Raw genomic sequence first — 12,468 nt, forward strand, 5'->3', positions numbered from 1 at the left:
TATTATTACTTCTACTATTATTACTTCTACTATTATTACTTCTACTATTATTACTTCTACTATTATTACTTCTACTATTATTACTTCTACTATTATTACTTCTACTATTATTACTTCTACTATTATTACTTCTACTATTATTACTTCTACTATTATTACTTCTACTATTATTACTTCTACTATTATTACTTCTACTATTATTACTTCTACTATTATTACTTCTACTATTATTACTTCTACTATTATTTTCCCTATTCTTATCTCTGTTCTCTGCTAAGCCACCTCGATATTCATAATCTACACAAGATGTACTCGTTACCTTCTAAATCTTTGTGGCACATCGCTAAGAATTTAACCTCTAAGAGTTTGATTCTCTAAAAATTCACCTTGTGTGTTGCTAAGTAGATTCATTACCCACTCTTTTCTCCGTCCCCTTTCTCTCCTGTCCCCTCTTTTCTCTCCTCTCTTTATCTCTTAGCGTTCTCTTTCTCTCTGTTTCTCTACCATATCTCTCTCTTTCTCCCACTCTTTTTCCTCCTTTTATTCTCCCTCTTTTTCATCCCTCCATCACTTCACTCATTCTCACTCCTTCCTGCTCACTCTTTGTCATGCTCTCTCTTTATCTTACACCCATTTTCTTGCACAATACTACACTCATCTTCTTTGCTAGGACACTTTTGTTTTAACTCTACATATCGCATATGATATCTTGTACTATTGCGGTATGACAGCCTGGGGTATAGATGAGGTACTCAAATGCTTATAACTCATTGCCTTTCATGTATCTTTCTACTTCATTTGTTTGCAGAATGCCCTACTGAACCAAAAATTCTCGAAATAATTTTGGGCGTAATCGGAGGAATCGTCTTTCTCGGCCTCGTTGCGTTGCTCATCTGGCGACTAATTGCCACTCTGCATGACCGGAGAGACTTTGCCAAGTTCGAAAAAGAAACAAAAACGGCTCAGTGGAATTCAGTGAGTGTCAACAAGTTCTTCTGCACCAATCTAGTCTGAGAATGTCAGTGCCCATATAGTCTGAGTATCTTTTGTGCCTTACAAAAACTCTAGTTGGTTCTACTGTTGTTTGCTACCGCTTGAGCAATCTTGACATACCAAATATTGTATGTACTGGGGAGGTGTTACCAACCTCTCATGTCTGTTCTTACTGTAGCTCAATTGTGTGTATTGGGGGTGTTACTAACCTCGCATGCCTGTTCTTACTGTAGCTCGGCATGGTTTGCTGGTTGGATGCATTCCGCCAGTTATTTCACTACAGACAGCAGATCTGTGAGTGATAATGTATTACATTGTTATCGTACATTTGACAGAATGAAAACCCAATATATGAGCAGGCAACTTCTACATTTAAAAACCCCATGTACCAAGGAAGCATGCGAAAAACCTAAAGCACCTGGTGCCGGGCTGATTTGGACTAATTCACGTGAGAATTCTACGGATGACTCACCCTCACTGCCACATAAACATAAGGATGAGCAAACCTTTTGTAGATAATCAAATCATTTCTCATTTGTTTTTTATACTCACAAGAATGTAATGTCACTGCTATGTTCTGCTTGATGCATAGAAAATAATTTGCATTTATACTGATAATTATACAGTTCACTTTCATCATAAATATAGGTCTTTCTTAATATTTTTTACTTGCTACTGCCATGTTGATTTGAAATGCTATGCATATTTTATTAGCTATATCGCTTGTTGTGCATTTCCTTGCCTTTCAGAAGCTTCTAGCATCTTGTGTAACTTCCTGATATTTCTACTTAGGCCGTTTGATTATTTCACTTCAGTTCTTAGTACATCTCTTGTGAATTCAAGTGTGATATAATACTCATTTACCCTACAATCTGCCTTTTCATTGTGTCTTCTAACATTGCACCTAAAACTGTCATTTCATATCAATAGATTTTGTGATTTTGGTATGTAACTTGAGTTTTTGAGTTTTGATGTTCATGTCTCTATTTATATTAATCAAATTCTTATATGCTAGAGTAGATATGTTGACAACCAGAAATGCTACATTTTGTTTTAATATCAATACAATAATTACTGTATACAATTGTTGTGTCTGATGCTTGATATGATTTTTTAAGTTCGATTTTTATCGGCCAGGTTAACGCTGTTTTTAACAGAAGAGCTAACTTATCTAAAACACTTACGGTAGTTTGAAACCCTGCTCAGGGCATGATAGTTTCGGAGTTACTTACTCTCTTTAATTTGTAGCCGTCCCATTATTGCCTCAGCGTTGAAACAGATTTGCATCAAGCCTGAGCGTATAAAAAAGTCAACGCGCTTTTTCACAGAGCATTTCATTTATCGACTTCTCCGCATTGACACAGTTTTATTGTAGTCTTCGTAGTTCGGTGTCATGTGCCGTTACGCATAGAGTTGCTGTTGAAACGCTCTTTGGGAAAGAGGGGTGGCAACGCTTTATTTTTGAGTTGCGAACAATCAATTTTGTAAAAGATAATTGTCATGAATGCCGAAGTCGTTCAAAGGTACGTATACATTAAATGCATAGATTGTCACAGGATGCCATAATGTATGAATGCAATTTTTTTTAGATGTTACACTGTTTTACTGATACCTGATTTCAACGCTGTTGCATCGTTGTTGTTTATTTATAAAGATGATAATATTTTTAAATATATGTCAATGCAGCAGAGGGATGTGATAATTTGTATTCTTCATGATGAGTATCACATTTTAATAGACTATATACCACAAAGAAGTTCTATATTTGTAATTTTAGGTGAGCTGAACACAATCACAATCCTCTTTGTTGTAGTAATAGTTCATGAAATACTTGCGATCATTAGTATTAGACTGTTAGTTCAGCGCAATATGTGAGGTCAAAAATATCAACAGGACGCCCACTTTCCAGGTATCACATAATCAGCTGGTGAAGAGATGGAATCATGCATAAACACATGCATAACCCAGTTCCTATCGATAAAAGAGTTCATGTCAAGTATTACATAATTCACTGACCAATAGATATAGTTTTGACTTGTTGCGTGTAGGAAAGTGCAAACAAGTGGAGTTCAGTCTATATCACACTCAACTATAACAGGAAAATATTAGCTGTAGTGCATTACAATTATAAACAGGCATAATATAGGCTCTCTCAAAACTATGTGACAAGAATCTCTCTATAACTTTGTTGTATCAAAAAGACTGAAATAAGCCTTCTAATATGATACTTTTTACAGATTACAAATTATAAAAACGTTCTTCTTTTTGCTTCTTATAGCTTTTAAATGCGACCTCATTGTGACCTTGAACATGTACTGGTACATGTAATTAAAACATGATTGTTAAAATCAAGTGTGCTCAAAGGTAATATCTTTTGTTGTAGGCTCCTCTTTATTCATTGAACTTCTCATATATTTCAAAAGTCAAATCTTTATCCCTCTGTTAGCTGAGGATGGGATGATTTGTTCTGATGTTTTGGGCTCTCCTTCATCTATAGGTATTACTACATGGTGCTATAGTATACCTGCTTGTCCAGCATATTTTCATCTCATTACCAGCTGATTATGAGATATTTTGTCAGCTGGTGTTTCTTACATTGCGTTGGCCTAACGATTTGTGCAGAGCACGCTGAACCACCCTATTAAATGGGATTCTTGTTACAAGCATGGTTATACTGATAAGTATAGTTGTGTGTGGCCTTAAGTTGTACTGAGGGAAGTATAGTTACTTGTTATATAGCTATGGAATAGTATACAGAGTAAAATATAATTAGTTGTTATATAGCTATGGAATAGTATATTGAGTAAAGTACAATTGCTTATTATGTAGCTATGGAATAGCACTCTGAAAACCCAAAAAAATTTCGTTTTAAACAAAATTTACTCTCATCGATGCGCAGGCTTCAGTTTATTCAGAGAGTTTTTATGTCAACAACTTGAGTCTACACATTCCCGTGAAGAGCATTAACTCTCGTAAGGGTGGTCTAGCACACGTCATACACCTGATTAAAGTTCGCTAGTGAATCTTTTTGTAAATCATCCTGCTGCCTTCCTGTGTAGTAGACTGCTGACAGGGTTCAATGAGAAAGCTGTCTGACGTCCAGACATACAGTATTTACAATTACTAACAAAAGCTTAATATAGTAATTCATTTCCAGGTTGCAAATAAATTTTGTGCATGTCTGAAGAAAGATAATTCGCTTGTTCTTAATTGTGTTATTAATACTTATAGCAAGATAGTTGCTTGTTAAGTCTCTTTTCATAGGATGAACTTTCTGTTCTAATGATCTGATTTTTGTATAACATACCTTTTCAGTTTCTATCCTTTACTTTTTCTTAATGTCATCTCTGGTTTTACAGCATTATGATTTCATCACCAAGGCAACCGACTACCCTACAGGAAATACAGTACAATCCTCCCCGATTGCGCACTTTTAATGAAAATAATGAAGAGTTTTGCTCAAAGTCTAACGTGGAAGAATCATTACGCTATCTAGACAAAGTAAGACTGATATTTGATATGTCCCTCACTATCTCTGTTTATAATATAAACTCATAATCAACCATGATGTGCAAAGTAATGTTCATTATGAAACAAAGTTCTCTCTTTCAGTTACAATCAATTGTTGAAACTTTAGGCAAGGTACACTGAGATATTTTTATAATTGTATATAGATTATTTCTATATATATATAATATGCCTATATATATTATATATAATAGATATAATATTTACATACATATCTATATATATAGCTCAGTGTTTGTCTGTATTCTGTCTGTCGTGTGTCCAGTTATAGTGATTAGGTTATAGTAACTAAAAATCTGCTTTGCACTGGATTTGAGCTCGAAACTGCCAGGTCTGTAGACAGGAGTGTCTATCCACTAGTTCATGCGGCTACATCGCTATACAATGAAATAATTGTGATCATACTTATCGCAACTACCAATCTTTAATGCCAATTGGTTAAAATAGCACGCTTCACGCTTGAAGATCATAACACAATTCTTTTCTAACGCTGGCTTAAGTTATAATTATGGCTTTCATTATAGTCAAAGTTTAGACTAGCTTAAGTTACTCAAATTCATTGGGTAAAGAAACAATCAAATAAAAGCTAAAAGATACAGTTTTTATCCAATTTTACACTGCTCTTTTATTATCTATTATATATATATACATGTATATATTATATATATACATGTATATATTATATATATACATGTATATATATATATATAAAATAATTAGCAAATAATGGCCAAATAAAGTCTGTTTTGCTACGATTACAATGAAAAATTATTTGGTAGACAATTATATGGTTTTAATTTGTTTCAGTGGCATTGTAAGGCAAAAATATCGAATAGACGAATAGAGTCGTATAGAAACCCATAGTAATTATCTAATGCACATAATCCCTGCTAAAAAACATCAAATTTTTATATGTACGTACTGAGGGTACTGTACATATTAAAAGTAAGTAACAAAACAATATGTTAACATTAGTTACTATAGTTACCTATAGTAACTTTAGTGTATTCAGTGGTTATCTGCAATAAAATGTATCGTTTCTCTAAATGCTCGTTCTCTATCTCAGCTCAGAGTTATTTGCTACAAGTTATAGCGAAAACGAAACCGAAAACAAATAGTGATAGAATTTAGCCTATGGCAGTGTTGATTTTTAGTAAAACACATTAAAACTTAGCTTTAAGCATGTGTTTAGTAAGCTAAATTCATTTAAATTGAATTCAACGTTCATGTTATATGTCTGTCTCGAAGGTAGAACTCCCTATGGTATGTACTGCACATAGTACATTGTAATGATACATTTTATTGCAGATTATAACCACTGAATACACTTAAGTTACTGTAGGTAACTATAGTTACTAAAGGTTAGCATATTATTTTGTTACCAATTTTTAATATGTACCCTCAGTACGTATGTAAAATTTTAATGTTGTTCTACCAGGGGTGTTTGCATTAGATAATTACTATGGGTTTCTATACGATATTTACGCCTTGCGATGCCAACACGGAACAAATTAAAATCATATAATTGCGTATCAAATAATTTTTAATTGTAATCGTAGCAAAATAAACTTTATTTAGTCATTACTTGCTAATTATTCCACATTTAAATTTAAACACTTTTATAGTTGTTTTATTTTTTCTCTTAATTTATGTCGACTGCACAAAACACTTTTCTTATGATATGAAGTTTGAAAGTTAGAATGGTAAATGTTGTATATGTTAAATAAAAATAGATTTTCTGTGCAAATAATTGTTTATTACCCGGGCATTCAGCTAGTAATATAGACTATATAAGACTGGTACAAGCTCTATTTATATGCAAACCTTGACTTATATATGTTCTGACTGTACATGCTTACTCTGTATAAATATATATGACCAGTGTTACTCCATATAATTACACCAATACAGCCCCATCTTCCGTTATGTGATAGCCGTTATAGTGAACTCATTACTTGTTTTGTTATACAGATTTCCTTTGTAGGTCACACGCAGTACATTGAAGGAAAGGAATCAATTTATAGATTTGAGTATTCAGTAAAGTCATGTATTATACTACTGTGTATGGCATTTGATTAGCCTTATTGTCTCTGATCACTGAGTTGATTAAGGTGCCTTTCTTTAGGAGCTGCAGATGTTGGGTTTACAGACTCTCTACAATAGCCATGGATCCTTTGATCTCATCCAACTGGTCAACGTCGCTCACAGGCTGCTGAGAAAGTACCAGCATTCAGGACGATATAAAGAGGAGCTTGAAACGCGGTAGCTAGTCCTTCTACTACAGCTAAAATATTCTCCTCCTTTCTTGAGTTGTCAATATTTCTAAGATAACAGCTCTTTTTTGCAGCTCATCAGTTTCAACTCCACATCTCATGTTTAAACAAACTAATTGGTAACAGATCGGTAAAGAGAGAATTACTTTGCTTATGCGCAAATTCTGTTGGACTCCCATCATCCATTAATTGCGTTTGCAACCCTATCCCATCTCCATGGCAGTCTGTAGGCAGCGAGGCAGCGTTAGCGATTGAGGGGTTATAGGGTGGAGGGTTGACGAGCATACACCCATCAAGTTGATTGGCAGCTTAATAGTTTAGTCTGAATACTCGCAGGTTAGTCACACCAGGCTATAGAATCTTGTCATACTGAAGTGTGATCCATGGCTTCATTAGGCACATCTCTGCTCATTCCATACAAGCTGAGTAGCCAGTGAGTCTACTTATTGCTCTTGTCTTTTTATAGATGACAGCCATTACTTAGGTTCACAAAACTTCCCAGTTTGCTTGTTAAGATACTATTTTAATGCTAACAACACATGAGTGACAGTCGCAGATCTGTGTTAAATTATGGGTGATATATATTTTCATCAAGGCAGCTTACATTGGCAGTATTTGTGTTGAAGTGTTGTTCAGGCAGAATTGTAGATGTCCATTGTATTACTGGCTGATAGGCTAATTTTTCATTTGTTTTATCTCTGAGTTTGTTCCCTTATGTAATCAATATTGTTATAATCAGACAGATTTATTGATATGTAGCGGTGAGTGAAATACACAACCCTTCAACTTCTCTCTTATCACGTTAGCCCTCTTGTTATTTAAGAGCTGGTCATAGCTTCAAACGAGTTCCGTTGGCCTTTGCAGTTAGTACTTTGATAGAGCTCAAGTCTGTTACGTACACTTGTCTGTACTTGTCACTTGTCTGCCCTACTAATAGCTGCAGTGCTACATACACTTGTCTGTACTTGTCACTCGTCTGCCCTACTAATAGGTGCAGTGCGGCACCTTATAGGTTTATAGCTGCTGCTAGTCGGGGCATGGAGCTCTACACCTATTCCTACAACAATTCAATAGTTTACTTTTAGGCACATCAACGGCCTATATTAAATGCAAAGCTTCCTGTCTGTCTGCCCATGAACATGAGGGTTCCACCTTGGTTACTATGGTAGATTTAGGTTTCTTCCGGTGTGTTGACAGTCTTTTTGATGTGTTGACAGTTCTTTTGAAATGTTGATATTTTTGGCTATTTTTTACAAGTTCTTTCAGTCTGGTGGCAGTTTTTCTGGTATGTTGACAGTCTTTCTGGTGTATTGATACTTTTTCTGGTGGATTGTCAGACCTTTTCGTGTGTTGACAGTCTTTGTGGTGTTTCGATAACACTTCTAATGGGTCGACACTTTTTCTAATGTTTTGCCAGTCTTGGCGTGTTAGCAGTCCTTCTGGTATGTCGAGAATTGTTTTAGGCGTGTAAGTGGTCCTTCTGGTATAATAACAGTCTTTCTCATTTGTTACAATTCTTTCTGGCATATTGTAAGGAATTCTGGAAGATGAACAGCCTTTTCGTGTGTTAACAGTCTTTCTGGTGCATTGACAGGGTTCACAGGTGCTCAGCTGACCTTGAGCACAGCCAGGTCACACAAAGGCGGCTGCGGCAGTCAAACAAAGCCCTTCAGAATTCCATCAACAAATATGAGGAGACTGAGAGGCAATTCCAGCTCGAGCGATCTTCCCTGCAGACGAAACTGAAACTGCAACAAGATGAGGTCAAACTCTCTGCTCTTTCTTTACAATTACAGCAATTCGGTCATAAACCTGGTCATGATGGCAGGAATCTTAAATATCGAGAGCGGGCAATCCGGCATGTTAACTTGTGGCATTACTGAGAATTTATTGAGTTATGCTGACAACATGCCTGTGTTCTAGATGTGGGCTGATCGCTTAATATTGCATCATTTATATGAGGAAGAAATCTTTAAAAAAAATTAAGGTCAAAAAAAGGAGTTGAGCATTTTATTGTACCATTTGTTGCATTGGGAGTCGTCACCCCCTTCCTCTCTGTATTTTTATAGAGGCAGCAGTCTCTTAGTGTTGTTCATTTTGTTAGAACTTTACAGGTGAGAAAACTTAACTTACTGCTCCAGTCAACAGACAATCAGCACAGACATGAGAGCAAGAAGAGGGAGAAAGAGTTGAACTCACTCAAGGAAAGAACCCAGCAGTTACTTGTAGATAAGAGCAAGTCTGGTGCTAGCATTGAGATCTCAAGGTGTTTATCAAGACAAGATGGTCGAAGAAGGCAATGGAGGAGTGAGGCGTCAAATAGTAGGTATGTCAAATCTGGTTTACTTTTATGGCCGGACGTGGCCTTTATTTCATTCTCGCTGTATATCCAGTACCCCATTGTATATTTGCTAGCGTAGTTTGTTAGTTACACATATGTAGAGAGAGCGGAGGGGGGGGGTGTGTGCCTCTCATACACTCACTCGTAGGACTTGCAGTACTGTAGGCAATTGGAGTCTGTAAACACATGCACAACAATAACCTTTTAGTTTTGGTATCCTATAGCTATGTAGCAGACTTTGTTATTCTGTAGCTATGTAGCAGGCTTTGTTATCCTATAGCTATATAGAAGACTTTTTTATCATATAGCTATGTAGCAGACTTCTTTGTTATCCTGTAGCTATGTAGCATACCTTGTTATCATATAGCTATGTAGCAGACTTTGTTATCTTATCGCTATGTAGCAAACTTTGTTATCCTGTAGCTATGTAGCAGACTTTGTTATCCTATAGCTATGTAGCATACTTTGTTATCCTGTAGCCATGCAGCAGACTTTGTTATCCTGTAGTTATGTCCTATCCATCAAATACAACTAACATGGTTCACACAGAAATGAAGAAGACTTATACCAGGTAGTTATGTCCAACTTTGAGAAAAGATGTGCGGCTTTGCAATCAGAAAACTCTAGTCTCAGAGACCTGTTGTCAGATGTGCTGCAGGAATTGGAGGAGCTGTCTTCTCTTGGCCATCCATTCCTGCACAAGTCGGTAAAAAAAGGTATGTATCTGTGCTATAGGCTTGCCCATATTCATGCAGCTGGCTGGCTAATCTTTCATCGGGAATCAAACTGTCAGCAACTAGTCGAAATAGTAACAATATGATTGGATAGGCTATTCTCTAAGGAATTAGCTTTTAACTGTCATCAGATAGACCATCTGTTAATCTTACAGCCTGGCATGAGAGGGCAACTCCTTACAGTAAGCTTATGGTAGTGATTGCTGTTGTTTCTGTCTGCCCTCTAAGCAGTGTTGTTCTATTTAAGCAATCAACTTGAAATATTGACTGCTTGGACAGCTTGACATATGTACAGCAGGTAATCCTAGCTCTATAACAATAGTAATATTAACACCTCTGCCTTTATTTCACCGTCAAACATATTAAATAAAGCCTGGAAAAGGAGTGATAATTTTATCGCTATTATTCAATTCTAGATATCATAGCGCTGAGTCGCTAACGCTTGTTCTCTGCCGCTAATCGTTATCTTTGTCGTTGTATCTGATTTTGTTGTGCTTGTATAATGATTGACCTGGTTGTGGTCGCTTTTCCTTATTCACAGCCGGTCATGAGATCTGGGGCTTTACTAGGATTTCAATGATCTATTTATAACAGATAATTATTGCAATGGCTTCGTTTTAATTTCATGGCATATATTCCCAACTATTTGCTGGTCAAAAGATCTTTTCCATTGCGATGGAAGTAGCTTTTTCATATTTAACGAATAGGTCGTACAATGCTTACAAAACATCAATAAAAGAACGATTAAATCATATCGTTTGCTGGAATTCCTTTTAGAGCATTGCCAAATGCCGGTGGATATGATATACAAGCGTTTGAGTGAGTCTATCAGGCAGGCCTGTTCTCATCTGAGGGCCAACCTCTCAAGTGCATCAGGTTGGTCACCATGTCTAATATAATGCTACTAGGAATATTCCGTGAATGTTTAATTATACAGTCATACCTCAACATACAAGCTTAGTGCATTCTGGGACTGAGCTCGTATGTTAATTTACTCGCGTCTTAAGGCACTATTTCCTACATGAGATAACTAATAAAAAAATTAATCCGTTAGAATATTATGAAAACAACCACTTATAGAAGATATTACTGTAAAAAAAGTGTTTTTAATTGTTATAATTCAGTACCAACATGAACAAAGTAACAAATACCCATTTAGTTGTTATGATCTGCAATAATATGTAACATCACTATGTACACTATTGAATGGAGTTTTACCTTGGAGCTAAATATTGTTGATAACGGCAGTCTGAGAGAGACTTGAGAGCATCGCATTCAGTACACTAAACTATTGTGACCCTGCGTAATAGAAACTTTAATTTTAACTTCAATGAATTTAGCTTACTAAAAACACAAACTTGAAGCTAAATTTTAATCTTTTACTAAACTTATTTTAATTTTGTCCTCATATTTTTTAGTATCTGTTTCTGGTTCTGTGCTTTTGCCTCGTGTGCACTTCAACTTTTAGCCAACCTGTTAAGATCCTTTTAAAAACTTTATTCAAACTGACTCAAAGAGAAAGGCTGAGCGATGCTGTTTTTGAAAGCGGCTCCTCGCATACTTGGCCGTACAGTGTAGAGGCCATACAGTGTAGAGGCCATACAGTGTAGAGGCCATACAGTGTAGAGGCCATACAGTGTAGAGGCCATACAGTGTAGAGGTCATATAGTGTAGAGGCCATACAGTGTAGTGGCCATACAGTGTAGAGGCCATACAGTGTAGAGGCCATATAGTGTAGAGGCCATACAGTGTAGAGGCTATACAGTGTAGAGGCTATACAATGTAGAGGCCATACTGTGAGGGTGTTTGTATTCAATACCTATTTATACAGTCTAAGCTGTGAGGGTTTTTGTATTCAATACCTATTTATACAGTGCAAGCTGTGAGGGTTTTTGTATTCAATACCTATTCATACAGTCCAAACTGCGGGGGTGTTGTATTCAATGCTTATTATTATGTTGCAGCTGCCGAACCTGATCTTAATTCAACTTTTATTGTGGACGCTAAAGATGGCAATGCTACTGTAAGTTATGTTTTGTTGCTCCTGTCAAAGTAGTCCTGACCATAGATTGTCTTCTTTTTGTCTCTCTTTTCCTGCTTCTCTAGTGTGAGTGTTGTGTTTTCCTTCTTGTGGAAAGATATGGCGATGTTTTGACTGTCTTCTCTCCCTCAGGAGAACATGGTATTGGAGTTGTTTCTTAGTGAATTGAAATACAATGAGGGGTTGTCTTCCCTCCGACTATGAGCAAACAATGCCAAGTTATCTCCTTTTCTCTAAAAATATGTAACTGCAGTTTTCTTGTTTTTAGGAAATGGCACGATTGTTTGTGCCAACACTTATACATTGTTGGCACAAACATTTTTGTGCCAATACTGTATATATTTGTTTATAAATTAATAAACAAAACAATCTCTCACAATATAAACATAGCTCACTCTATTGTCTCCGATCAATAGATACATTCCTTCAATCAGTTCAATAAGTTGTATCTGATTTTTTAATAATTAGAATATGACTAACGAGGATGAAAAAGGCAGCGCAGTGTTTAATCTTTCCTAGGTGACTGACGTCATTGAGTTCGTTGGCTATTTTTCTAGT

At 36.0% G+C, this 12,468-nt stretch overlaps 2 protein-coding genes across 2 annotated transcripts in view; both read left to right on the top strand.

Moving 5' to 3' along the window:
• LOC137385305 (integrin beta pat-3-like) overlaps positions 1 to 2,077 on the top strand; it is a 30,136-nt gene extending 28,059 nt beyond the window's left edge. The window contains exons 19-20 of the mRNA XM_068071745.1: positions 809 to 975; positions 1,329 to 2,077. Of these exons, the coding sequence (XP_067927846.1) occupies positions 809 to 975; positions 1,329 to 1,406 (245 nt within the window). The 3' untranslated portion in view covers positions 1,407 to 2,077. The remainder of the gene's footprint in view (positions 1 to 808; positions 976 to 1,328) is intronic.
• A 358-nt stretch (positions 2,078 to 2,435) lies between these two features.
• Positions 2,436 to 12,071, top strand: LOC137391892 (afadin- and alpha-actinin-binding protein B-like). The gene is made up of 10 exons (XM_068078443.1): positions 2,436 to 2,516; positions 4,353 to 4,494; positions 6,647 to 6,783; positions 8,389 to 8,557; positions 8,909 to 9,120; positions 9,685 to 9,851; positions 10,025 to 10,051; positions 10,647 to 10,745; positions 11,834 to 11,892; positions 11,976 to 12,071. The coding sequence occupies exons 1-10, from the start codon at positions 2,494 to 2,496 to the stop codon at positions 12,069 to 12,071; spliced, it is 1,131 nt and encodes a 376-aa protein (XP_067934544.1). The 5' UTR covers positions 2,436 to 2,493.
• Positions 12,072 to 12,468: the final 397 nt, after the last annotated feature.

The sequence above is a fragment of the Watersipora subatra genome, chromosome 1, assembly GCF_963576615.1.
Source record: "Watersipora subatra chromosome 1, tzWatSuba1.1, whole genome shotgun sequence".
NCBI lineage: Eukaryota > Metazoa > Bryozoa > Gymnolaemata > Cheilostomatida > Watersiporidae > Watersipora > Watersipora subatra.